The sequence below is a fragment of the Phasianus colchicus genome, chromosome 22 (genome assembly GCF_987193195.1).
Source record: "Phasianus colchicus chromosome 22, bPhaCol1.hap1.1, whole genome shotgun sequence".
Classification (NCBI taxonomy): Eukaryota; Metazoa; Chordata; class Aves; order Galliformes; family Phasianidae; genus Phasianus; species Phasianus colchicus.
Window position 1 is genome coordinate 1,821,157 of NC_143457.1, and position 26,693 is coordinate 1,847,849.

Sequence of the window (26,693 nt, forward strand, 5' to 3'; positions counted from 1 at the left end):
TGTTTTTTCTGAGGACCCGGAGTTAAGGGGAGCTGGCAATTCATCTGCCTGAAGATAGAAATCCTGTTTAATAGAAACACTGGCTAGGAGTAAAGCTCTTAAATTGCTTCTGGCCTGTGTGTAAATTGCTCGCAGCGCTCAGAGTGGAGCAACGAATTGAATGTGTTCATGCAGGGAGAGGGGTGTGAGGCTTCGCAGGAAGGCATGGCACTGTGCTGGGTGTTGTTCTTGGGGACCACCGCTGCTCCCTGGAGATATGGGAACATGGAGATATGGCACTGAGGGATGTGGTGGGGGTGGGTTGGGGTCAGACTTGGTGATCTTAGAGCTCTTTTCCAGTCTTAATGATTGTATGATTTTATAATGGAACCCGGAACCAGCCAGCTTCCTTCTAACCTTTCTAGAGCAATGAAAGGCATGAGGGAAGACTGAGAGTTCAGCAAAGAAAGCACTTTCCAGTTTGAGTCCTTTTCTATCCTGTCCAAGTGTGAGCTGATCCGGGAAGGAGTTTCTTGCTCGCTCCCTGGGGGCTGTGTCTGCTTTTGCAATCTAGATGTTCTGTACCACTTCATTAGCAACAGCTATAAACAGTAGCAGGGCTGAGGAGGTTTCTCTTGGAGATCCTTGCCTGAGCCCAGGGTCATTTAGCCTTTCCCTTCCTGCTCTGCTGAATGGGGCTCCTGTAGGGTCACAGACAGCTCTGTGGGATCAGTCTGCAAATGCGTGAGCGTGAGCTTTCTATGTGTGTACAGTGCATGCTTTGTGGGAAATGCAGCTATGAATACCTGGGGGAAAATCTATTGTCTGTTTTAATGAGAAGAGGATAGAGTCTCTTGTGTTTTCATCTAGTAGCTTGAGCTGTTCCTGAGCATGAGAACCAGGTTCTTTAATTAATTAATGAACCAGGTTCTTTAATTAATTAACACACTGTGAAGCCCCTGGCATTGCTGTGCTGGTGTCCCTGGAGCCATACAGAGCCCCACAGGGCCCTGTGACTGTTGTTTGAACTCCTCTCCTGCTCCGGTTCCTCTGTTAAATGAGCCATGGGGTGCTCTGTGAGCAGCTGCTCTTTTAATGGTTATGATGAATCTGCATGATCCAAAAGGACTCGTGTGTTATTGTCGAGGGTGCAGGGTTGGGAGAGCCCCAGCTCTGTTGCTGAGACCCTTTGGTGATCCTCTGCACCCACAGCTGGGCCTGGTGACCCCATTGCAGGAGCACTGCTGACCACTTCTCTCCCCTCCTTGCAGGCGCTGGACATGGACACAGAAGATGACCCCTTGTTGCAGGACGCCTGGCTGGATGAGGAGGACGAAGAGGTTGCCTTCAGCTCAAGGAAGAGGCGGGAGGGTGCTCTGTTGTGTGGCAAAAGCTCCTGCAGGGTCAGGCCTCTGCGTGTCACGCTGCCAGTCAGTGGCTTCTGGAATATCGTAGGCTGGATATTTACCAACCCATACTGCGCTGGCTTCATCCTTTTCCTGGGCTGCACCATCCCTGCTGTGCTTGCTGTTATCATGTTCCTCCACTACCCAGCACTGGACATTGATATCTCCTACAACGCCTTTGAGATCCGTAACCACGAGTCCTCGCAGCGCTTTGACGCGCTCGCCTTGGCCCTCAAGTCCCAGTTTGGGTCGTGGGGGAGGAACCGCCGTGACCTGGCTGACTTCACCTCCGAAACCCTGCAGAGGCTCATCTTTGAGCAGCTCCAACAGCTGCACCTCAACGCTTCCCACCTGCAGGTCAGCACGCGGGCCAAGCGCAGCGCCCCGCAGGGCAGGACTCGCTCCCTTGAGCCCCCTGCCCACCCACACCCAGGAAATGAGACATCCCGTGTCACGAGGGGAGCCCCACGCTGGGACTACTCCAACACTTACATCAGTGCCAACACGCAGACGCACGCGCATTGGCGCATTGAGCTCATCTTTCTGGCCCGGGGGGACTCTGAGAATAACATCTTCACCACAGAGCGCCTGGTTACCATCCATGAGGTTGAACGTAAGATCATGGATCACCCTCGCTTCCGGGAGTTCTGCTGGAAGCCCCACGAGGTCCTGAAGGACCTGCCCTTGGGCTCCTATTCCTACTGTTCCCCTCCCAGCTCCCTCATGACTTACTTCTTTCCCACGGAGAGAGGAGGGAAGATTTACTACGATGGTATGGGACAAGACCTTGCTGATATCCAAGGTGAGCTGGGTGCTCTGGGCCAGGGCTGGTGAGGTCAGGGCATACGTAGAGTCATGAAATCATAAAGGTTGAAAAAGACCACTAAGATCAGCCAGTACAACCATCAACCCACCCACACCAGGCCCACTAAACCATGCCACACAGACCCCAGTAAGCAAGCAACAAGGCCAAGTGAAGGGGAATCATGCATTGTACAGTTGCCTTCCAGTCCTTCTCTCACGTGAAAGAGAAAAATTGGAAGCATATCAGGCTTTGGACAGACAATAGGGATGAGCTTCCCTGCACTGCAGAACAGAAGAAAGAGGTCTGTGGGCTGCTTTGCAGCATGAAAGGCAGCTTGTGAGTCACCAGCTGCCTGTAAGGAGAAGAGGAGGAAGGCCCTACCTCCACCTCCCAAATCCATGCCCTGCAGGATGCCCCTCCAGCAGAGCAGAGGTGGTGAGGAGGTGAATCATAAGAAGGCCGTGGGTGTGATGCGGCTGTGGGATGGAGCATCCATCTGTCTCCCCAGCACAGGATGTAGCTGGTAACTTTCCAGGAGCCATGCTGGGAGCAGGCAAAGGCTGAGCTCCATCTGCTCCAGCGTGAGTAATAGTTCTGTTACCAAAACAGGAAAGAGCCTGGTTCTGAGTTTTTCTGGCATGAGCTCAAGGGAACTTGGGTTCTGGAGGCAGAACTGGCTTGTTCTGGCCTTCATGATATGCTTAAAGAAATGGAGTTTGCTCCTTATGTCTTAACTCCCTGATCTTTTCTTTCATGTGCTGTTAATTGTATTACCATAGTCAGTGACTACAGTCCCAGCTCTCCTTTGTTAGCCCCTGTGCCTTGCAAAGCTCAGCAGGACCTAACGTGAGTCGTGCTTTTCTCCTGCAGGGTCCTTGGAGCTGGCCATGACCCACCCCGAGTTCTACTGGTATGTAGATGAGGGTTTGTCTGCTGAGAACAAGAAGAGCTCCCTGCTACGGAGCGAGATCCTCTTTGGGGCACCACTGCCCAACTACTACTCAGTGGAGGATCGCTGGGAGGAGCAGCGCCACAAGTTCCAGAACTTTGTCGTCACCTACGTGGCCATGCTGGCCAAGCAGTCCACGAGGTGAGGGTGTGTGCAGGCAGGGAGGAGGCAAGGGCAGGGAAGGACAGAGGCTGAAGAAGAGAATGCTTGCTATGGCACTAAAGGGGTGGTTGGAGGAAGGAGTAAAAATATCTTCAAAGTTGGGCTCTGGTACTGTGCTGTGAGTGGAAGTGGGGAGCAGAAAACCATTTACACACTTTCCTTCAGTGCCACTTCCTACTGCAGCAGCATGTCAGGGACATCAGAGATGGTGACAGCAAGGCAAAGATTGAATCTAGTTTCTGCCTTTCTGCTCAGCCTCTGTCTGATGTGAGGTCTGTTTGCTTCCATCTCACAAATTCAATTCCACCGACTCCAGCAGAGCTTCTGCTCTGTGTTCCTGCTCTAAATTTGGCCTCATCTAGCCTGATGCAGGGAGTGAAACAGCCCTTAGTCAAGGCATCAACCTGTGGGCAAAATCTGTTTCAGGAAATGCAGACATATTTCACCACCTTGTCTGCAGGTCTCTTGTTGAAGAGAACTTTGCTCTGTGCTTGTGGAAGAGAAAGAGTAAAACAGAGGTCAAAGAAAAAGGGTAGACCACTATCCGGAGAGCTGGGGGAAGGCACTGCAACTTCTCAGTCTCCAGCTCTCTACTGCTCTGAATCTCAATAGTTCCCAGAATGAAGGGACACTGATCTTCAAAAGCAGAGTGGAATGCAGCCAGCTCTTGTTAGCCCTGAAAGCATCCGCAGTGTTCTCAGCAATGGGCTGGCACTGTGGGCTGCAGCCAGTAGAAGCCAAAATGGAATTGGGGCTGAGGCTTAGTTCCGAAGCTCGGATTCCCAGTTGTCTCCTATGATGCAGTGCTGTGGTACTCCTGTTTAAATTGTCTTGGATTACTTCCGCTCAGAATCTGCTTCCAGAAGCAGAGGCTGCTAAATCATGATGAGCTCTAACTCTGCCTGCATCCGCTGGTTATTACCTTTGTGCTTAACATAAAAAGCAATGATTAGGATTCTAGATGGAATCAGCTTTGGAAGCTTCAGAAGCTGTTTGCTGACAGCGGGAAGTCTATTAGTGCCACAGACCCACCATACACTGGAAGAATTCTAAAATATTGGACTTGCTTTTTCTTGTGTGAATTTCACCTCCAGAAGCAATCTAGTCCAACCTGCTCTCGCTGCTCTGAGCAATTCATAGAGGTCATGGGAGCAGTGACATCCTTTGGGCCCGGTGGGAGATGATGTGCTTTGTTAAATCCCCTCACTCTGCTCCCTTTGCACTCAACTCTGCCTAATCTTCTTTCTTTCTACCTTCCCACCCTAGCAAAGTCCAGGTGCTGTATGGAGGGACGGATTTGTTTGACTATGAAGTGAGGAGGACATTCAACAATGACATGTTGCTGGCCTTTATCAGCAGTAGCTGCATAGCTGTCCTGGTTTACATCCTTACCTCCTGCTCAGGTAGGCTCAGAGCCCAGTGTGCCCCGTCAGTGCCCCAGCAGCAGGTGGGAGGTGACTGTTCTCCCTGGGGGTGGCCTTCACTGGTGTTTTTTCCATCTTGCTTTTCTCCTGCAGTGTTCCTGTCATTCTTTGGCATCGCCAGTATTGGACTGAGCTGTCTGGTGGCTCTGTTCCTGTACCACGTCGTTTTTGGGATCCAGTACTTGGGCATACTCAATGGTGTGGCTGCCTTTGTCATTGTGGGGATTGGTAAGCACGTTCTTGTTCAGATCTACCTGTGCTGCCTTGCCATAACTCCCGCATGCAGGAGAGAGGAAGGTGTTGGAGACAAATGTAGATCACATTTTCAAGCTTGTTGCCTCTATTATCTGTAAGTGGGGGATCAGAAGCTCAGGGGAAATGAGAATCTCATCACATGTCCCTATAGCGTGAGCAAAGTACCAAACTCTCCCTCCTTTCTTTTCCCTAGGGGTTGATGATGTCTTTGTGTTCATCAACACCTACCGCCAAGCCACCCACCTCAAAGACCTGCGGCTGCGCATGATCCACACTATCCAGACAGCAGGGAAGGCCACCTTCTTCACTTCCCTGACCACGGCTGCAGCTTATGCTGCCAACATCTTCTCTCAGGTATGCTGCAGTTGTGGGACTGGGGGCGTTCTATTCCTGTCACAGGCCCTAAAAGAGAGGGAAGCTGTCAGGCTCTGACTCAGCTTCGTACCAAGTTTGCTGACTATGACTAAGATCAGCATGAGCTATTTTCAGGTTCCTCCAGATATCTTTTTGTCTCTCTGCATCTCCCTCCCTGATCCCAATTCTCTTTTGTCTTCATGTAGATCCCAGCTGTGCATGACTTTGGACTTTTCATGTCGTTGATTGTGTCCTGCTGCTGGGTGGCTGTGCTCTTCACCATGCCAGCTGCTCTTGGAATATGGACTCTTTATGTATCCCCACTAGAGAGCTCCTGCCAAACCAGGTGAGCCCTGAGTTTTGTGAGTGAGAAGTTGTCATGGAGCACATGATCAAGACAGCATGCAAATCCTTACCCAAACCTGTCATTCTCATCCTCCTTGACTTCCCCATTCACTGATAGTCTCTAACATAAAAGAAATTCAACCCTTAAAGAGGAGAGCAAAAAAAGCACATGCCACTTCAGGGGCAGACTCAGCATCATCAGTCATTTCTCTTTGTTTAATCTCATGGAGTACGGGAGACATCTTTGTCCTCAGAGCAGAGCCTCATCCCTGAGCTGTGGACGCACAAGTCCAGCACGGCAGGCAGACCAGAGTTGCTCTTGCCTGCAAGCACAAGCAGTGCTTGTAGATTCCTGTTTGGAAGTCAGCACGTTTCCCTTCCCTTGCTCTTTAGCAGTGCAGATGACCTGGCCTGATTTAATTCATTAGCAGGGAGATGAACTGCTGAAATTTCCGTCACTCAGTGCCCAGCGTGTGTGGCTCAGCTCTGTTTATTCAGCCCAGACTGCTGCTTTGCCATAGCAGCTCAGCCCCTGACCTCTCAGCACTTAGCAATGGAAATAGAACACAGCACTGCCTCTTGTTGCCTTTTCAAGTAATTGGAGCAGGCTGCTGCTGTTTTCCTTCTTGCTAAAGGAGACTAGTGGTAACTGTTTTGCAGGGTACCTGACTCAAAGCTCATGCCTTTGTGTCCTTCCCTTTCCCAACCCAGCTGCAGTGAGAAGTGCACCAAGAAGAGTGCTTTGCACCTGGCTGAGGATCTCTTTGTTGCCTCAGAGGGCACCTCCAGAGCAGGCCAAGAGACACTGCCCTACCTCGATGATGACATCCCACTGCTCAGCGTGGAGGAGGAACCTGGTATGTGCCTGTTGCGTAGTGCCATCAGGGTGATCGTGCTGACCGTTTTGTCCTGGAGCTTTTCTGGGTTGTTCCTCAGTTTCCTTACTTTTAAGCAGGAGTAGTGCTGTCACAGAAGGCTGTAGGGGTCTGCATTCTCTTGTGACTGCAAGCTACCTTGAGATCTGCAGCAGTTCTGGACGCATGGCTTGCTCACTGCTTTGCTAAACCTCTTGGGTCTAACTTGAATTGTATTTTCTGTCTGGAATCACTAATTGCCAAATGGATATAGCCATGAAACAGCTAATCTCTAGCACCAGGACAGCTCACCTTCAAGTAAAGGATATTTTCCTCTCTTCCCTACTGCCCAGAGCATTGCATTGAGAAGCAGGCGAAGAATGCTATTCTCAGGCATCACCTCCTCAGGGCACCTTCTCCCTATGGCAAGGAAAGGGCAATGACTTGCCTGGACAACACAGGCAATCTGAAAAAAAGGGCCTAGAAATGCCATATCACTTGTTAGCAGGAGATGTTCCTTCTAGCTCTGATTGAAGATAAAGGTGCTTATAGGATCATGCTCTCTTAAAACTTGTTAGGATCTCTTCCTTTTAAAACCCGTGATGGAAGTGGTGTGGGCAGTGAGTAACTTTCACACCCAGCAGCAAGCTGGAACTGGATCCCATCAGTTCTATGGCAGTGAACAGACCCTCTCCCTGTAGATCTGCAGACAACTGTGCTCTGGCTATACATTGCAAGAGCTGTCTCCTTAGTATGCCAGGGACACATGCAGTGGTAATGTGTGGAAATCACTCCTTCCCTTCTGAACAAACAGCAGAATGCTTCTCTCCGAGGGCCCCTGGGCATCAGGTTACTCATGAAGTAACAAAGCAGCTCATTCTGGATGGTGACCAGGTATGCTTTGTGTGTCAGCTGTGCAGCACAGCAGGCAGTCCTTGATCCCCTTACAGCAAATGAGTGTTTCCCACCTGCAGGGAAGGGGCAGTTCCTCAGGCATCCCTGAGCTGGAGTGGAGGGATCGTGCAGGAGCTTGGCTCTGCAGTCAGGGAGAGGTGAGCTGTTTGTAATCAGCTCCAAGACATATGCAGTAGAACACAGAGACAAACTCTGCTTGGCCCAAGAAGCTCACAGTATCCCTGTGGCCATATGCATAGTGTTAGTGGGATCTGACAGAGGAAGAACAGCCTGAAGTGTGGCTTTGAAATGAGCTATGGATTTAGTAGTGTAGCTGTCACGTGGCAATGACTTGCCAAAGATGTTTCCAATGACGTCCTGGGCGAGTCTCTGCCTGTGTCTCATCCCTTCACCTTAGCACTGGGTCATACAGCACATCACAGAAGGAGATTTTGTGAAAGTGAGCAGGAAGCGATGAGAAACACTCATGGCACTGACACATGCCTTTAATTTCTCTCTCTTTCTAGGCTCTCTGGAAATGGGGGATGTTCCCTTGGTATCTGTGATGCCAGAAAATCTGCAGCTGCCTGTGGAGAAGAGCAACCGAGGTCATCTGATAGCTCATCTCCAGGAGCTTCTGGAGCACTGGGTGCTGTGGTCTGCAGTGAAGAGCAGATGGGTGATTGTGGGTAAGGAGGAAAGGAAGTTATTCCATCCTCCTGGGTTTTGGAGGGCTTGACAGCATCACAGGCAGTATCTAAGTTGTGATTATTAGTGACAAGAGATTGAGAAAGAAGGCATAATGGATAGTTTCTAACACGGTTGATGAGTATTGCCAGAACTTTCCCTAAGGGAACTGCATGAGGAACTTGGAGACTTCTCCATCCCTCTCCTTTCACTCAGATCTGAAATGGCAAATCCCTATGGGGTTATCCAAGCACAGGGCTCAATACAAGAAATCTCAGCTGCTGATGTCAGCAGTGCTGTTCCTTTCTCCTCCTTCCTCCATGTCCCTGCTATCGACATCATCAGAGGAAGATTTGTGCAGGGTCTCCCATGCACTTATCTGGGCTTTTCTTTGCAGGGCTCTTTCTCCTTGTTTTGCTCCTGTCCATATTCTTTGCCAGCCGCCTCCGCCCAGCTAGCCGTGCTCCAGTTCTGTTCCGGCCAGACACCAACATCCAGGTGCTACTAGACCTGAAATACAACTTGAGTGCTGAAGGCATCTCCTGCATTACCTGCTCAGGTGAGAGTGCTGATCTTCAAGCTGCAGACCCTAGGCTAGGGGAGCTGGAACACGAAAGAGAGAGCTATGTTTTTCATGGCTCATTGGATACTGAATGGATCCTGTTGAAGGGAGGTGCATACTCTGAGTAGGATGGTGATGTTGCCTGTAGGAGTTGAGTATACTGAAAAGCTGCTTTAGCCTAGATCTGCCTGAGTTTTTCTGCTAGAGCAAATAGCGTTGAAGTCTAGCAAAAGCAACTACTTTTACTCATAAGGGACTGTGCCAGTGACCAGTCTGAGGTCTGTGGCTCTGTTTTCCCTACTTGGGATTTGATATTCAGTAGTAAAGTATCTGATGTGTTACCTATTCGACTGAGTAGCATGCACAGTGATCATAGAATCATTAAGGTTGGAAAAGACTACTAAGATAATCTAGTCCAACCATCAACCTGTTGTCACCATGCCTACCATGGTAGGTATCTTGCTGTGTCATTCACTGTTTCCTCCCTGAGTAACCTTGTGGGACAGGTTTGTTTCAGGAAAAGCCCCACAGTTTGCAGAACAACTTCCGAACATCCTTGGAGAAAAAGAAGAGAGGCTCTGGATCACCCTGGGGAAGCAAAGGGAGCATAACTGATACAGGGCAGCAAGGTAAGCAGGACAGATTTTTTGGCCACATTTGTTTTTAAAAAAAGAAAAAAATTATACAACCTCTGAATAACTGATATGGAATAATTTTCTTCTGACACATCTCTGCTGAGCCCTGGCTTGGTGCTGGATGTATAGGGCATCATTACCATGCCCCTTCCCCTCAGTACCTACTGTTCTTCAGTACCAGGTCCTACAATCCAGGTAGCAGAACAGCCTAGTGACAAATCCCTGTGGTCTGCCTAGTATGAGCACAGGGCTGGGAGCTCAGACCTTTTGCATCCCTGTCCTGTGTCACATCCTTGTTGGCAGGCCATGAAGGGAGTAAATTCAGCTTGCTTTGCAGGGGATTTTGAGGATAAAAGAGTTATTGGGCCAGGTCCTGAGTTGACATGAATCAATAAGCCATCAGGAATTACTGCAGCTCAGGATATATTTGTGAAAGCCTTTGAAAGGTGTGCTGTGCTGCTAGGAGGCAGAGGCTGTGCCTGCTGCCCCAGAGGAGACAACGGACCAGAAGAAAACCTCTTCCACTGCTGCCACACGTCTGTAAGATTTGCTGAATGAGCAGTACCACAAGCCCTCATGCCCTCCCTCTGTTTTCTGCAGATCTGCAGGGGACTGTGTATATCTCCAAGTCCAGAAGCAAAGGAAGGCCAGCCATCTACAGATTCTCTCTCAATGCCAGTATCCCTGCCCCCTGGCAGATGGTGTCACCGGGAGATGGAGAGGTGCCTTCATTCCAGGTGAGTCAGTCCAGGGATGGTGGACCCCTCTATCAAGAGTGCAACACTCAGGTGAGCACAAGAGCCTCCTGTCACTCCACGGGGCCCTGGGTAGCTCAGAGTGAAGGGGATTGCAGTAAGGGAGCTAGCACAGAGGGCACTGCTAGAGGGGATGACTTGCACTGCCCCAGTATTTGTCTGTTGCAGTTGCAATGTGATTGTCAGCCATGAGAGCAGAAATGTGGGTGTCTGTGGAGATCAGATGAGTCCTGGCATCATCAGCTGAGCTCAGTTTAGTAGAAACTGTAACTGAGACAGCTGCATTCCCTCTATTACCCACTGCCTCCTTCTGTCCGTGCACAGACAGCTGGTGAGCAGGCAACACTGCTTGTGCATGTGTTGGACACGGACACCCACAGCAGAATTCTCTTTCATTTCTCCCTCATCCTGAATAGAGCAGCCACCATCCAGCTTGGGCACAAAGAATTGGGGTGACAGAGGGGTTCCATCACACACACCCTGGGAAGGAGGCAGGCTGGGGACTGGCTGGGTTTGTTCCTACGGTGCTCATTCTGTATGGTTGTGCCAGTGCCCTGGGAGGAGGGGAGTGTGTGATGCTAACATATGACAGGCTGCAACCTTGTGGAGTTAAGTGTCTGTTTTCATTAATCCATTGCTTAGGTGTATAGAGTGCCTTTCGGTAACTTCACCAGGAAGCTGACAGCTTGTGTGTCCACAGTAGGGCTGCTTAAGCAGACGAGCCCCAGGAAGTGGATGATGACTACCTTGTCCTGTGATAGCAAGAGAGGCTGGAAGTTCGACTTCAGTTTCTACGTGGCCGCCAAGGAGCAGCAGCGAACACGGTAATCCTCCAAAGCCCACTCATGGCCAGGCAGCAAGCACCATGCATCTGCATGGTTGAAACACGATGCCTCGTGTCCAGTGCCAGTCCTGCTCTCAGCTGAACATCCCTGGCCTTAGGCCTCTTTGCTGCATATATGCCCCACTTTGCCAGGTTATTTTGCAGACCCGCAACACCACTAATATTGGTCATAGGTGCTTGCCAGATGCAGGATTGTCACTGTGGGTCTCATGTGTCAAAAAGAAATTGCTGATTTTTGTGCTGCCCTTACCCAGCTGAAGCCTTGGGCTGAACAAGGCAGCACACAGAACACAATGACTAGGGATCCGAGTCTGGAGCTGTGCAGCTTTCCCCTTCCATCTGTCTTTGAGAATGTCTGTTTCCATGTAGTGCTGTGGAGACATCATCCATCTACCTGTGCCCTACCGATAACAAACTCTCTTTCCTGCACAGGAAGCTGTATTTTGCCCAATCACACAAGCCTCCTTACCATGGCCGAGTGTGTGTGGCACCTCCTGGTTGTCTTCTCAGCTCCAGCCCAGATGGACCCACCAAAGGCATCCTTTATGTTCCCAGTGAGAAAGGTGAGCTGGTGAGGACTTGTTCAGCCATGCCTTATTGCTGGCGATGCTTGAGAGTCAGCTGGGTTTTTGCCTTCAGGTGTAACCTTCCTTTCTTCTGCATTTGATAGCAGCACCAAAAGCAAGGCTCTCGGCGACTTCTGGGTTTAATCCTTGCATGAACACGGGCTGTGGGAAGCCAGCAGTGCGACCACTCGTGGACACAGGAGCCATGGTGTTCGTCGTCTTTGGCATCCGAGGGGTGAATCGTACCAAGCACTCAGACAACCACGTCATTGGAGACATGGTACACGAATGCTGAACAGCCAGCCTGGGACTGATGAGTGAAGGAAAGGTCTTCCTGGATGGTATTTAGTTATTCCCTGCAGCCCAGGTAGCACAGTCCAGCAGTCTGGACAGGTGGATGTGGCAGCACTGTGATGAGCCAGAAGCACGCTCTGTATAGAACATTCCCAAATAATGGGGATGAAGAAGCCCTTTCCTGAAATCGCTTCAGACTTTTCAGAAATTCCCTTTCTGAGTGCAGTACCTAACCATCTAATTTTGAGTCTAAATCTGGCTTGCCTGAGAACTGGAAAAAATGGAAAAAATACAAAGCACTCTAGAGAAAGTTTCCTAAAAGTGACGTTTTCAGGACCAGTTTATCCCCCAGGTCAGGTACTTTGAAATATTCACAGCCTTTCCCCAGCAGAATTATGCTTAGCTGTGGCAGTTGCAGATGCATTTCAGCTTTCTGATTTGTTGGCTGTCTGCAGAACCTGTCCTTCTTTTCTCTGGAGGGAACAGCACCGCAGACAAGAGTGAACAGAAAGCTGGAATTGTGCAGTCTCCTTACTTAGACCACAGTGGTTATGGGCATGGCCTGGTAGCCATCAGTACTTCTGTCACACTGTCTGATATATATATATATAATTTTTTAATGTAGTTTCTTCCTGGGTTGTCTGGTGAGGCAAAGATGTGAGGTTTATTTACTGTAGAACCTATGGTCTGAATAAGCAGATTGCAAGCTCTGTGCCCAAGTTCTGCGTTCTTGTGCCAGTTGCTGTGTGCATGTCTCATGTGTGGTGCTCTTGTTGTTGTGTCTCCTTGTGAAAGGGCAGCGTTATCTACGATGACAGCTTCGACCTCTTCAAAGAGATTGGCAATCTGTGCCGCCTCTGCAAAGCCATCGCCAGCAACACCGAGCTTGTGAAGCCAGGAGGGGCTCAGTGCCTGCCCTCGGGTACGTAGCGTCCTTGGGGAGACCCTGTGTGGACACTGCTTCTCACCTTCCAGTCTGAGGATCATAGCTCCTAAGGACTTCTAAACTTTCAGGTCCCAGCTTGATGAAGCGAGGCAAGAAAGCAAACATACCAGTCGGTGATAAATGCAGGCAGTGCAGAGAGGAGAGGTGTTTCTCAGCAGTCAGCTCTTTGAGCTGGCTGCAGCACAGCTTTGTCTCCACTTGGCCCACGTCACAGCTCCCACCTCCACGAGCCACTCACCCTATGCTTCCATTTGTTGTGCCAATTTCTTCAAGGATGAGAAATACCCAGCAAGTAGGACAGCAGCAGCAGATGTCTGTTCTGCATCTCTGTTAGCAACAGTGCTGCTTGAGTTGCGATCATGTCCTGTTCAGTGCTGACAGCACTGACTGTGCCCTCTCAAGCTGAGAATTTTGATCCTGAGATCTCTAGTGCTTTTACAAGTCAGAGTTGCAAGAGGAAGCAGCTGCTGACAAATGCAGCCTGCAGCTTCCTTATTTTCTTCCCCTTTGTTCCCATGTGCTCCCTTTCCCTGTCCTGTCCTCCACTCCTTGCTCTTTCTTTCTCTCCAGGTTATAGCATCTCCTCCTTTCTGCAGATGTTGCACCCTGAGTGCAAGAACATCCCTGAGCCGAACCTGCTGCCTGGACAGCTCTCTCATGGGGCAGTGGGAGTGAAGGATGGGAAGGTGCAGTGGATCTCCATGGCATTTGAATCAGTGAGCATCACCATCTATCCTTGGGACATCATCTTCTTGTGACTTCTAGAGGCTTAGCTCTGTTCTTTCTGCACTAGCTACTTTCATTTGCAGCCATAAATTAGTGGTTGCTAGTGTTTGTGCCTGGTTGCAGACAGATGCCTGCACTCACATGTTGCTAAGAAATAGCTGCTTATGCCACCCTTTCCTCTTACCATGTGTTCAGGCAAAGAGATGGTGGCTTTGTGTCCCTTTAAGTTCTGCCTGCAACTCCAGCTGCTTGTTCTACCTTTACCTTGCATGCACTGCATCAGAGAGCAGGACACAAGTGTAACATGTTCATCTTCTTACAGACAACCTACAAAGGGAAATCTTCCTTCCAGACGTACGCTGATTATCTGAAATGGGAGACATTCCTGCAGCAACAACTCCAGCTCTTCCCAGAGGGTTCTGCTCTCCGTCATGGTTTCCAGACCTGTGAGCACTGGAAGCAGATCTTCATGGAGATTATAGGCAAGTGACTGCCCTGTTTCTCTCCCTGAGGAACCCAAGAGCTCTGATGTACCTTCACAACACCCTTTGCTCCATTTTATGCCGTGTTATATCTTCAGTCCCTTTAGGACTGTGCCCAGTCCTAAGATCTTCCACTCCAAGCAGCACATACTGTCAAAATCCCTAGATAGAGTTCAGGGAAATAGAGAAAGCGAGGAAATTTGCTTTGCTGGTGGGGAGTCCAGGGATGCAGTGCCTCCTCACCCCAGTTGTCACCATCCCAGGCTCCAATTAACTGGCTGTTTCTCTTCCAGGAGTGCAGAGTGCTCTGTATGGTCTCATCCTTTCGCTGGTTATTTGTGTGGCTGCAGTGGCAGTGTTCACCACTCACATCCTCCTTCTGCTGCCAGTGCTGCTCAGCATTTTAGGTAAAATTGCTGACCTTGGTGTGCCAGGCCTTCCCTTTCTCTGAGATTGGCGGATTGTGGCACTGCTTAGTCTCTGATGATTCGAACTGAGTTGTTATTACTCTGTGTAAATCTTTTTGGTTTCCTGGACTCAGTCCTGCTATACTCAGGTGAACGGGAGAAACTCTCAACAACTGCACAGGAACCTCACTGGGGAAACAGATTTGTGTATCTAATTCCCAGTGTGCTTTATCTACACAATCCCTTCTATTTGTTTAAATAAGGGGTTTAGCTACACAAATGCCATCCCTGCCTGTTATGTATAATAATGTGATTAAGTCCCACATGCTCTGAATAGCAATTGCACTGCTTCCCAAGGATCAGCACCATGGCTGCTGTTTCCAAGCAGTGGGAGATTTTAAAAGCTGAATATTTGAGTGTTTTTGTTAGTATTTGAAGCAAATTTCTAAATAGCTCCCTCTCCCTGGCTGGTGATTTGACGATATTATGGACTAAGTGTGTTGCTAAACTTCCCGGTTTCAAAATCAAATCTATCATTTTAAAACCACTTACTCTCCCACACATGACTCACAAACAAACAGCACTCATGCCTTTAAGAAAACCTTGTGCATGTGCTCAGGCTGTGAGTAAACTCCAGCAAGCAAAACATAGGGCCCTCTTCCATCTAGTGCACATATGCACGCTTGCTTGTGTTGGATTCATTAGTCTGGTTGGCATCAGCCTGTCATTTTGCCTGATATTTCAGTGAGGTGCTTTGCTGTCCCCAGCAGGACTGGGGATACATTCCAGCATTGATGGCTGGAAGGTGAGGGAAGCATTCACCTTTGTGGGCAGGAGGAAGGACATAAAGCACTCAGCTTGGCTGGCATGCAGAGCTCAGGGGCATGATCTCAAAATCGCCTGTGACTAACCTGTAAGGCTGGGCAGCACTCCCTGAGTCCTCTAAACTTGCCTAACATGAGCTTCTTCATGCAGGGGTGGTCTGCCTGGTGGTGACCATCATGTACTGGTCTGGCTGGGAAATGGGTGCTGTGGAAGCCATTTCTCTGTCCATCCTCGTTGGCTCTTCTGTCGATTACTGCGTGCACTTGGTGGAGGGCTACCTGCTGGCAGGGGAAAACCTGCCGCTGCACCATGCAGAGGTGAGCTCTTTTCCTCCTAAAGCTTTGCGCACACTCCCCTTGTGCCTTTTGTACCACCCAGCTGTGATGCAGAACGTAAGGTGTGCTGGGCAAAAGGGAGTGCCTCCTGCCATCCTCACAACATGCCTGGGTAACTTTTCCAGCTGATATGAGCTGGTGTACCTGGAGTCATTAAACCCAGCTGAGCATCCAACTCACATTCTTGTTCCTCTCTCAATGGCCACTGGACACATCTGTGTCCAAAGCAATGTTTTTTCACGCCACAGTAAGGACAGTCCTGCCCTACAGTAGCCTTAAACTCATCCTGTAACTTCTGAAAATCACACTGGCTTGCGACTTGTCCCCTCTGGCCTTGCTAACATCTTTCCCTCTTCGGGAGGATGGGCACCACAAAAGCTTGGGGACCTATGTTCCCTGGTATAGTGTCTGTTTGCAATACACCCGCCTGATGTGGCTGAAAGAAGGCACTGGTGGAGGTGCAAAATCCAGCACTTAGTCTCTGCTGGATTTTAACCACATGGCTATTTGCCTGGTGTGCTCAGAGATTGCATAAACAGCGAGAAGTACACTCACACAGTGCCTGTGTCCCAGACCAGGACTCTGTGAGCTAATCCACCCTCTCAGAGTGTAAAGCATTTCTGTAGCCCTGTGTGCTTGTCCCTGCTCCCCGTAACACTGCTGTCCCTTCTGCCAGGACCCCACAGCCTGCCGCCAGTGGAGGACGATTGAAGCTATCCGTCATGTGGGCGTAGCAATTGTCTCGAGTGCTGTCACCACCGTGATTGCCACTGTCCCGCTCTTCTTCTGCATCATTGCCCCTTTCGCCAAGTTTGGGAAGATTGTGGCTCTCAACACGGGAGTTTCCATTCTATACACGCTGACTGTGAGCACAGCCCTGCTGAGCATCATGGGGCCTGGCACCTTCACCCGGAGCAGGACTTCCTGCCTCAAGGCTGTGGCAGGAGTGCTTCTCGCCGGCTTGCTGGGTCTATGCATCTGCCTTGCCCTGCTAAAGGGTGGATTTAAGATCCCTCTCCCTAATGGGACAGCCCTGTAGACCCTACACCAAGAGCCACACGATCTGTCCTCTTGCTCCCTTTTCTTTTTTTCTTTCTTTTTTTTTTTTTAAAGGATATTTTTTGTAAGAAAAAAAAAGAGGAAAAAAAATCCCGTTTTTTCCAGAAGTTTTTCAACTCCAGATGCACTTTATTTTCTAATGGGTTTTGCTCTAAACTTGTATTTATTTCAGAAGTGATGGATGGATGACGGACAGTGAGGGCTGCCCAGGGAATTCCTCAGCCCATGAGTAGGAGGGGAGAAGGTGCCCTTCTCTCAATTTTCTTTCTGCTTTTCTTTTTTTAAATGAACAGATCTTTCTGGAACCACATAGGTAAAGAAATCAGGTAGGCCGTCTGATCCCTTTCAAACTGCTTCCTTTCTGTCCTTGCTATGGCCAGGGTCAGCATTGTGACGATGGCTCTAGAGGTGATGTCATGTCCCCATACCAGGGCTGTGCGTCAACTCCTGAGCCTTGCAAACTGCAGTGAGCTGGACAGGCCTGGGGAATAGCATTGCTCTGCTATGCCCTGTGCTCAGCAGCAAACTCATTGCACAGGATGCATTTCCCAGCTAGCTCTTACTGGAGTGGTTGTGAGATTAAGAAGAGAGATTTTGGGGCAGCACCACCTGCTGGGACCTGCTTTCATTGTTAGCGGGGAATGGCAGGACATGTGGCTCTTTCTTTCATAAAGGATGCTGGATCTCTCACTGGGATCCCTTGTGTCTCTGAACAGTCATCAGAACACTATTGGTGCCTACAGGGCCCTCTCCTCCTCTCCTTCTTGCCAAGGTAGCAGTGGTGTCCAGTCCCAGCTCCTGCTCTGTTTGTGACTTCACCAATCTACCTCTGCTCTTCATGGCAGAGAGAGAAGTGAAGGCCTTCAGCTCTGTACAAAGACTTTTGCTCCAGGACCTGGCATCCAGCACTTAGCCTGAGGATAAGCTAACCCCTGTAGCAAGGTAGAGCCCATAGCTGGCAGCATGCATGGATAAACAGTGGGGCATTCTCTGTGGCAGCTCAGAGACCCTGCTGTGCAGACATGAAGGCAGCAGAGCTTCAGCCTGAGGCTGCTGCCTGCTCAAAGCAGATGGTTTATATTAAAGTAAAATGAAATTGCAAACTGGTGCCATTAACAAGTACATTTTAAGCATCACTGATTCCATCATATTCTTAAAATTGAAATAACTAAGTGTGTGCATTGATATGCAGCACATCTGGTCCTTGGCAGAAGGGGAGGGGTCAGGCCCACTGGGAGATGCATTAAACATTATTTACAGGGATGCCAACAGAAAGAGGTGGCTGGAAAGCAGCCCGACTCCTCATTTGTTTGCAGATACCATGTCCCCGGTGGCTTTGCATTCTCTGTCTGGATTGACCCCCTTTTTAAAATGGAAATGCCAGGAAGCTGGTCCCTGGTGCCAGCCACGTTCTGGGGACTGTGCTGCTGAGACAGACCAGCAGCTGCTGCTGCTTGGTTCACTATATCCCTGGTTTCATCCCTGCCAGTCTCTTACATCTTCACACCGTGTTGTTCCTTTGAAACAGGATCAAACATTTGTTCCTAAACTAGGTTCCCCAAGGCATCAGCTGGAAAGAAGGGTTTGAGGACAGGGGTCTCCTTGGGCTTTGTTGATGCCAGGAGAAATCTAGAGCAGTCCATGAGGGTGGTGAAAGGATGAGCAAACCGAACCCGGTTTCTTCCTCACCATCCCATGGCACAGCTGAGTTACCCTTTTCTGCAGGATTAACTGTTCCTTGACCCCTGTCTCTGCTCTGCCCAGCTCCTATAGGATGAACCCTGATGAATAAATGGTTCTGGGAAGGATTTTTAACTTTCTTAAACCTGTGCTTCTTTGAGAGCTGCTGTGCAAGGCTCAGCCACGCTGATCTGCAAGCCCTTCTTTCCCTGATGTCTGATCTCCAGATTTAATTACTAGTGGTGCCCTGAGCACTTGTAAATGGCAGCAAGCACAGAGGGCAGCGTGCTGATGACATACAGCGATCTACATGGGGGTTGTGGGGGCAGAGTGTGGGAGCCCTGGTGCTACTGCCAAGGATGCTCTGACTGGCAGCTTGACCCATACTCACCTATTGCTTCAACCTTTCTTGGAGTGATTAAAGCTGATGGTTATTTCCAGGTCACCAGACAAGAGAGGAAGGTGCTGAGTTAAGCCTTTCAGCATGTCCCTCCTGTGAGCACGGAGAAGCACTGAAAGATCTTTAAGGCAAGGCAGAGATCTGCTTTAATCCTGCAAAACTTAAAGTGCATTCATGCCCCAGGTATCCCACAGTTTTACTCACTATAAAGAGGCTAATATAAGCCCCTCACTTCCAGAGTGATGCTGGGCACACCATGCTGGGACCAGTCCCTCAGCCATTCTCAGAAAGCAAAGATTATTTTCAAAGTAGTGGAAAACCTTTTGTGCCTCTGGGTTCTGATTTAGCAGTGTCTGATCTTAGACAAAAATAACAGCATTCTTAGCAGCCAAAAGGTTCTGTCCCATTTTCTGGAGCAGGAAGGGGGAAGGACAAACTGCCAATCCTCCTCATCCTCCCTGGCTAGTTAGAGCAGTAGGGCAGGCTGATATGAACAGGAGCATCACCTTGTCCTTGTTTGCCCAAGGTGGCTCTGGGAACACACTAGCAAAGGAATGGCTGGAGTGATTCAGGAAGGAAAAGAGAAGACTGAGTTAAGTATATGATTAAGCTGATGACTTGCAAAGGCATACTGAGGAGATGGTGTCCCTCCAGCAGGAAGCTAAGGCAGAGTTAGGATTTGGAACTCACTCCAAGTTGTAGTAGAAGAGCCAGGAGATGATCCCAGATTATGCTTTCCAGTGCAAGGACTCACTGGACATTGATAAGCTGAAAATTTGATGGTCACAACACTTGGGTTTTAGATCTAGAATCACAGAATATCCCATAGACCGTTGCAGAGTGAAGGAGACACAAAGTGGAGCCCAGCCTTCCCCAGCATACTTGCAACACTGTCTCGGTGGAGACAGTAAATCAGTGGCAGATGCATACATCCATCTCCCTGGCATTAGAAAATATTCATAAAATTATAGGGGTAAGAAAATGGATGGGTTTATCTGAGCAAGCATGAAGGTGGGGCTGACAGCCCTGCTGGGAATCCGTGCTCTGAGGCAGATGCTTGTAGCAATAAAAAGCAAAGGCTCACCTGTCTAGTGCCGTTCCAGGAGCAGATGCTTGCCCTAAATTAATTCCTCCCACATCTCTACCCATCTTCTTTCTCTGATGACTCCTCTGTTGCCCAGAGCATCTCTTGGGCCTTGTCGCCTTGCTGTGCAAGGTTCCGCCTTCTCAGTGGTACCTCCTTTGCCTAAGATGCTTTCAGATGCTCAACTAAGGCATGCTGGAGACTTTCTCAGAGAGAATTTCTCAGGCAGAGGAAGCCAAGGTGCTAAAATTCTTCATATAAAGCTGCCAGTTTCAGTGTTTTTAAATAGTTGAACACAGCAGCCCATTGTCATGGAAATATTTCATCCTGGCTTTACTTGGAAGAGAACGCACTGTTTTTCCATTTCAAAACAATCTTATTGCTGCAATTAAAAAGAAACATAGACAGGTTCTCAGTTACAGCACACTGCAATGAAATATTTGTTATCTGCCCACTCCTTTTTTTTTTTTTTTTTTTTTTTTGTAAATTCTGTTTTGAAGGATACCTTCTGAGAAGTTAATGTTTCAGGATGGAAACTGTGTAGTTTCCTATAAAACAGAGCTGATCCTGTCCTGACAAGAAGCCCTCAGCAGTCACAGAAGGGCATTGATCCCAGTTCGCTAAAGCAGAGATATGTACAGAGCTGCTGCTCCTTGCCTTTAGAATTGCTGCTGCTTGAGTTCAAGGTTCCCCACAGACACTGGTGAGAGTAGGACTCAAAACAGCTTTGGAGCAAAGAGGAACAGAGCTGATGTGCTTTGCAAAGATCAGTGTCAGAGGAAGAAATAGATCCAGGTCTCCTCACTCTATTTCTTTGCTTTTGTTGCAGTGGCTCTTGAGGTGCTGGGTTCATGCAGGACCTGTACAGGCAATGGGGACATCAGGGTTGGCCACCAATCTTGGCAGTTTCAAAGGCTGCAGATACTGGAAAGGGATCAGTGACTGCGCTGGGCTGTGATCTCTGTCCCAAGCAAAGCCAGCCTGGAAATTATCCCCAAGGAGATGGATAGATGGCATGCTTACAGAGCTGTTCGGACACTGTTTTGGCAATCTGGCTGCAGGGGTCTCCTGAGACTCCTGATTTTGTCTCCACTGGAACAGACTGGGATGTTGCTTTTATGTCACAGCACCTCATTTTGGCTTGTGCTGCACTGAATTTTCTTACCAGAGTGGCTTGCCCTCTTGGAAAATTATAAAAGGCCTGTTTAAATGCAAAATACACATGAATGTGTGCACACTGTCCAGCAGGAAAACTGCGTTGATTGATTTGCAGCTATGCAGGGCAAGTCTCTTAGTAATTACCAAAATCACTCCTCACCCCGGATAGCATGCAAGTCACAGCTCACAGGTTATCCTGTTTCAAAGCCCTTTGCTAACTCCTCTTCCTCAGCTTCACACCCAGGTCCTGGAGTTGGAAACTCTCACAGCATCCGTTCATCAGAATGGAGGTGTGGGATGTGTCCTCCCCCCGCTCCTCCTTGGGGACAGCAGGGGGGGGTGATAGGAGGACTGGAGGCAGAGCAGCAGGCAGGAAGGTTTGCAGGGAAGAGAGCAAAGAAGAGGGATGATGGGGGGAGAGGGGGCACGAGCACCTCGAGGTGCTGCCGCTTCGCCACGTGCCTGCAGACCTGCATCGGTTCTCAGAGTGATGTAGCACAATTCGCAATGTAACGTATGCGTGTTACTTTTTGTAAGTCGTCTCCTACTCTCACTATTTTCAATGTTCCTTGATTTTTGGAGACTGTTGTAAATAAAAGATTTTGACACTGGCTCGTTTGGCTCCCTCACTCCGCACCATGTTACAGGTCAGGCAAGCCAATGCTCCAGCTCCACACAGGGCTGGAGGAGAACTGGCTCAGGTGAGGGCTTCATCCATGTTTTCTGGGGCTCTTTTTCTCCTCTAATCCATGCCAGCACATGGAGCTGTTCCCCCGGGAGAATGGGATTCAGCAGCTCCTGTAGCACTGCAGTTCCCCAGTGCCTGGCATGGACTGTGAGGGGTCTAGAGCACAGTCCTATGGGGATGGTCAGTCTGGAGGAGGCTCAGGAGAGACCTCAACACTAAAACTCCGGAAAAGATGTGGTGAAGTGCAGTCGGTCTCCACTCCCAGCGATAGGTCCAGAGCTAATGGCTCCAAGTTGCACTAGGGAGGAGGTTCAGGTTCAGGACAGTAGGAACAATTCGTTCTCAGAAAGAATGGTGGTGCAGCAGAGCAGGCTGCTCAGGAAGGTGGTGAGCTCACCGTCCCTGGTCGTGCTGTAGCGCTTAGAGACGTGCTACTGAGGGGCGGCCGTTACTCCCCTCAGAGGGCGGGAAAAGCGCGGGCGCAGCGCTGAGGGGAGGCGGGGCGGGACTGAGGCGGCTCCGCTCCCGCCTGACGCGGCTGGCGACGCTCGGCCCTTCCCCAGCGTTTTGTCACAAGAGCGTCTCTGTGGCGTCAGCAGAGCTGCGGCCCGCGGTGCTCCTCTGTGTATTCAGTTTTGATCTGCTTCCCCTCAAGTCCTGAGCGTGAGGTGAGGCAGTGCCAGGCTCCCGTTTGTTGCAGGAGGTGAAGCGAACCCGGAGCAGCAGGTGTGCTGTATATTGTGTTTCTAAGAGCTGGCCCACCCTGTTTCTTATGTATATTTTTTTCCCCTCAAGTCAGAGCAAACGTTGCCCCAAGAGCTCAGCATGAAAGCACGCCTCATAGCACTGCATGCAGCAAGGAAATGAAAGGCCAGAGGGCTTGGCAGCCCCTCTGTAGGCTTTTTGGGAGGAGAAAAGCAAAATCTTAGGGTTGGGTTGGAGAAGGCTGCCAAAGGTTTGGGTTTCAAACCCAAATCTGAAGCACAGAAGCCCCTCTGCGAGGTGGAGGTGTGTGCGCTGGATGTGGATGGAAACTGCACCATGAACAGCTGCTCACAATGGCATGGGTTAAACTACAAATGGTTTGGGCAGACATTGGAAATGGCCTCTGCCTTCTATGTGAAAGGCTCTGATTCTGAAAGATGTGGTCATGAAGTAACAATAAGGGCTGCTAAGTGGTAAAGAAGGCCTGGGAGGAGGTACGGGTACCACCACATCTGTGATTTTCAGTAGCCAAGAGGGGATATAGTGGTTGTGAAGGTTGTGGTGCCTGTAATGGCCCTATAGCACATGGGCAGGGAGCTGAGTCAAATCCTCTTCTACACCTGTCTGGCAGCCTCAAAGCACCCAGAGTAGAAGTAGATGTGAGAGCATCCCATCGCAGCAGGGGTGAGCTGAAAACTGGTGCTGAGCATCATGGCTCAGTTCTTTTTTGCAGAAAGGCAGCTCTCACTGCTCAATTTTAACACTTGTTAGCTCGTGTTCAGTGTTAGATTCCTGTTAGCTACAGGTGTGGGTGCTGATAACCACCAAAGAGCTCTGCGGCTTTGCCAGAGCACTGCACGTGATGGCTGGTAGGTGATTAATAAGTTTCCTCCACACCCCAACAAGGTGGCAAGGGGCTATTTGCCTGACCCTGGGAAGTGCAGAAGAGGTGAGCTTTCAAAGCAGCTGTGTGAAAGTGTTCTTTCTTAAACTTGAAATGACCCTTTCAACTGAATCTCTTAGTGCTGAGTGAGAAGTACAGGGGGACTGCAAGGGAATGTTCTATGTCTTGCTTTAGGACTTTTAAGCATTTCTAGCTGGTGGCTTATATCCCACTGATTTTCCTGGGACTGTGCCACGGTGGATGTGAAGAGGCAGTGAGGATATGGGTCCTTCCTTGTGAACCTACTCCCAGCCTATTGGCTGAGTCCTGGGAGCCTTTCCCAGTGTGACATGGCCTGGGCTTCCCTTGAGCTATTTGCAGACCAATAAAGGAAAATGAAGAAAAATCCAGGTAAGTGATAAAGCAGTGTACAAGATAATGCCTGAGCCTGGACCCAAGTTTGTTGTCTGCATTAAGCACATCTTGTACAAAATGTTCCATGCTATGGGATTGATGAAATTCTTTGAGTGCCCCTTGTTGGTGTACAGGAGTATAGTGAGTTCACTGCTGCTCTGCTTTGCTTCAAGGAGTTTGTTTGATGGTCAATACAGCCTTGTCATGAGAGGGTGAGAAGCTGTGGTTCATCTCCCTGAGTGTCACCTGGGTTTGTGGTAATCTCCTGAACGTGATGCAGCCTGAGTCTGCCGAAGGATCTGCTGCCTGTGGGTTTTTATTTCCAGCTCTTGATTTGCAGAGTGAAAAGTTCCTGGCCAGATAAAGTCCTTACTAAGCTGCAAGGCTGTACAGGAGAAGGTAATGATATGGTGGTGCTTTTATCATGTTTTGTGCCTTTACCTACTTCTACCTTTAGGTCCTAGGATGGGGTGACACTGTGCTGCTGCAGTTGAAATAGAGGTCTGATCAAGCAGTGTGAAAATAGCAGTGGCTTTTTCTCTTCTGTAGGTGTTATTAAGCTAGCTCTGATACTACTGATGGACCACAGTGCTCCCTCTGTATGCTCTATGGGTGCTCCTGAGGACAGTTTGTCAGGCTGGCTGCAGAGATTGGAGGGCTGGTGATTTTTATTTCTTTTTTTTTTTAATCCTTGCAGCCTTCCTGAAGGATTTAGTTCCTCAGAGTCAGAGGTGTAAATGTACAGGAGGCCTGTCCCTGCTTCTAGCATTCATGTACCTCTCAAAGGAGTTGTTACAGAGGAGTTGAAGGGTATACTCAGGCTATTGTGAGTGCTTCCGATGACAGTGATGATAAATTATGGTATCTTGCCAGTGCTTTGTCTGTACATCTTTAAGCTTTTTTTTTTTTCTGCCTCAGAAATGGAAGTGACATCTGTGTCTAACGTGTCGAGGCTGTGACCTCAGTGAAATCCCCTGATGGCTGCTGCCACAATGTACTCTGCATCACCTAAAGCTGCTCTGCAAAGACACTGTCTTTGCTGTACCAGATGTCATGCAGCCAGAGCGAGGGCACCATGTGAGCAGGCAGCCTGCCTCTGTCTGGGGATTCTGGAAGGCTGCTGGCTCTTTGGGGTATAGGTTAGGCTGGCTGCAGTTGAGCTTGCATGGCAAGAGAAAGCATGCTCTGAGCTGCCCCGATGTGTGCTTGGGAATCTGGCGTGGTGATAGGTCATCTCTGGCCCCCCGGTATGTTGTTACCAACTACCAGCTTCAATGGCCTTTGCTTTTTTGGAGCTTTAAAGCTGATTGTGCAGTGGGTAATAAACTAAAGATAGGAGCATGCCTCCAACTCTGGAAAGCATGGCAGGCACAAGATCAAAGACCTAGCTAAGCATTTCATTCTGTTCTACCCAAGGTTACCATCGTAAGTTCCTGGAAAAGTCTGCCAGTGCTGTCTGGAAAGCTTTCTCTCTGCTGTCTGATCATCTGAGGCTGTTTCTGATAAAGGTGACTGCAGAAAAGCAGATACAGCTCCTTCCAGATGCACGGAGACACTTAAGTTCCTCCTTCAGCACTGACCTCATTCCTGTTGGGCTGAGAGCAGCTGGCTCGGTACCAAATGCTTCCTGCCCACGCAGCTGCTGGCTTTCTGGCACTCTGTGGTCGATTGCCGTGCCCTGGCAGTGGGGCTGTTGGGTTGTGGGGAAATGCATGATGGAGCTGCAGCTGAGCTGGTAGGGCCATTGCAATGGGATCGGTGCCCGGAGCTGGGCGTGCAGCAGTGGGCTGGGGCTGCTCAAGGGACCCAGCCAGAGAGGGCTGCTGGTGACTAGCCACTAACCTTGTGCATGCTCAGTGGCCTGCAGTCCCATTTATTAGCACTTAAAACTTGCTGTCTCTGCCCCAAATGGAGTGTTTACAGCATTGACACAAACAGCTGTCCCAGTCAGCTAGATCATAACAAATGGGAGCTTTGGCTGGAGTGTTATTTTGCTGCAAGGGGGTAATACATCTTGTTACTAAACAATGAAGTTCGTGATGGATGGTGACGAGGCTCTTTGCTGTCTTGCTTGATGATCGCACTGAAAAATAAACATAAAACCTAAGATGTTCCCAGGGATCTAGGCAAGGCTTTGCATTGTGTTTTGTTAGAGACAGCTTTGAGGTTCCCTGGTGCCTCAGTTGCAAGAGCCTTTGCAGTAGGTTGCTGGTTTTGCTGCCTTCTCTCCGCAGTGGATTAGCTGGGAGGGATTTGGGGGTCAAGGAGTGAAATTCCAGGAGAGAGAAGGATGTGCTTGTCAAAAACATGGTGTGTAGCAAGAGCTGAGGATAGTTGGCCACTTCCCTGGGAATAATACAGAGGTCTTGTTCGTGGTTATGCTGTCTGATTACCGGGCATATGAGTCAAACTGTGTCATTTTGATCCAGCCTGAAGTAGGGCTGCATTGCTGCTGGACTGAGGGTGGAAATGCCTCCGTGTCCTCCAGAGAGCTGTGGAGGTGTATGGGAACTGCTGAGTCACAGCCTGAACCACTGACTGAGTACCTGGGGAAAGGACTGGGTCAGACCTGGCAGCACAGGTGAAGGCAATTCAGCTGTGTGACCGGAAGGAGTGGAGCCTGGCTGCACCTCTCTTAGACCTCATTTAAGGGCTGACTGCCACTGGGGAAGGATCTCTTTCTGGAGATCCCACCTTGGTGGAGCTTTTCTCTGCAAACCTGGGATCTTCTGATATGGGTAAGCAATCTTCTTCCCTTACAGCACCTTTCCATTGTGTCAATCCTTCCTTTGTTTCATCTGTGGTGAAACACCTTTTCCCGTATTGATCTGTCCAGTTGCTACAGGAGGTAATTATGGTTATGTAGGGTGACAGGGTCCTCCTGAAGGCCGTGCGTGTGATTCTGCTGCTTCAAGTGACTTGTGTGGAAGGCTGTAAGCCATAGCTTCTCTGGGCAGGGAGCTGGAACAGGTTAAATGCTCACTTAATGCCAGTGCAAAATTGAACAAATGCTGTTTTAATGCTGAGCTATTCTGATTGCCTGCCCTCCTCTGCTTCTAAGTACCTACAGCAGCAAAGCTCAGGACTGTGCAGGTGGGTTATCTACAACTTGGACTCATTGCAGAGATACT

At 49.5% G+C, this 26,693-nt stretch overlaps 1 protein-coding gene across 15 annotated transcripts in view; it reads left to right on the forward strand.

Annotated features, from left to right (window-relative positions):
- DISP3 (dispatched RND transporter family member 3) overlaps positions 1-19,891 on the forward strand; it is a 114,907-nt gene extending 95,016 nt beyond the window's left edge. For 14 of the 15 annotated variants that reach the window (XM_090122840.1, XM_090122841.1, XM_031613354.2 and 11 more), the window contains 20 exons: positions 1,251-2,187; positions 3,061-3,280; positions 4,568-4,704; positions 4,819-4,953; positions 5,174-5,334; positions 5,541-5,680; positions 6,391-6,536; positions 7,955-8,116; positions 8,512-8,673; positions 9,183-9,305; positions 9,912-10,048; positions 10,709-10,890; positions 11,343-11,473; positions 11,581-11,756; positions 12,566-12,692; positions 13,287-13,432; positions 13,765-13,924; positions 14,218-14,331; positions 15,307-15,473; positions 16,168-19,891. In XM_090122840.1, the coding sequence (XP_089978966.1) occupies positions 1,251-2,187; positions 3,061-3,280; positions 4,568-4,704; positions 4,819-4,953; positions 5,174-5,334; positions 5,541-5,680; positions 6,391-6,536; positions 7,955-8,116; positions 8,512-8,673; positions 9,183-9,305; positions 9,912-10,048; positions 10,709-10,890; positions 11,343-11,473; positions 11,581-11,756; positions 12,566-12,692; positions 13,287-13,432; positions 13,765-13,924; positions 14,218-14,331; positions 15,307-15,473; positions 16,168-16,530 (4,026 nt within the window). In that variant the 3' untranslated portion in view covers positions 16,531-19,891. Of the gene's footprint in view, positions 1-1,250; positions 2,188-3,060; positions 3,281-4,567; positions 4,705-4,818; positions 4,954-5,173; positions 5,335-5,540; positions 5,681-6,390; positions 6,537-7,954; positions 8,117-8,511; positions 8,674-9,182; positions 9,306-9,911; positions 10,049-10,708; positions 10,891-11,342; positions 11,474-11,580; positions 11,757-12,565; positions 12,693-13,286; positions 13,433-13,764; positions 13,925-14,217; positions 14,332-15,306; positions 15,474-16,167 lie in introns of those variants that run through there. The other variant, XM_031613355.2, reaches the window with a different exon arrangement.
- The last annotated feature ends 6,802 nt before the right edge of the window (positions 19,892-26,693 follow it).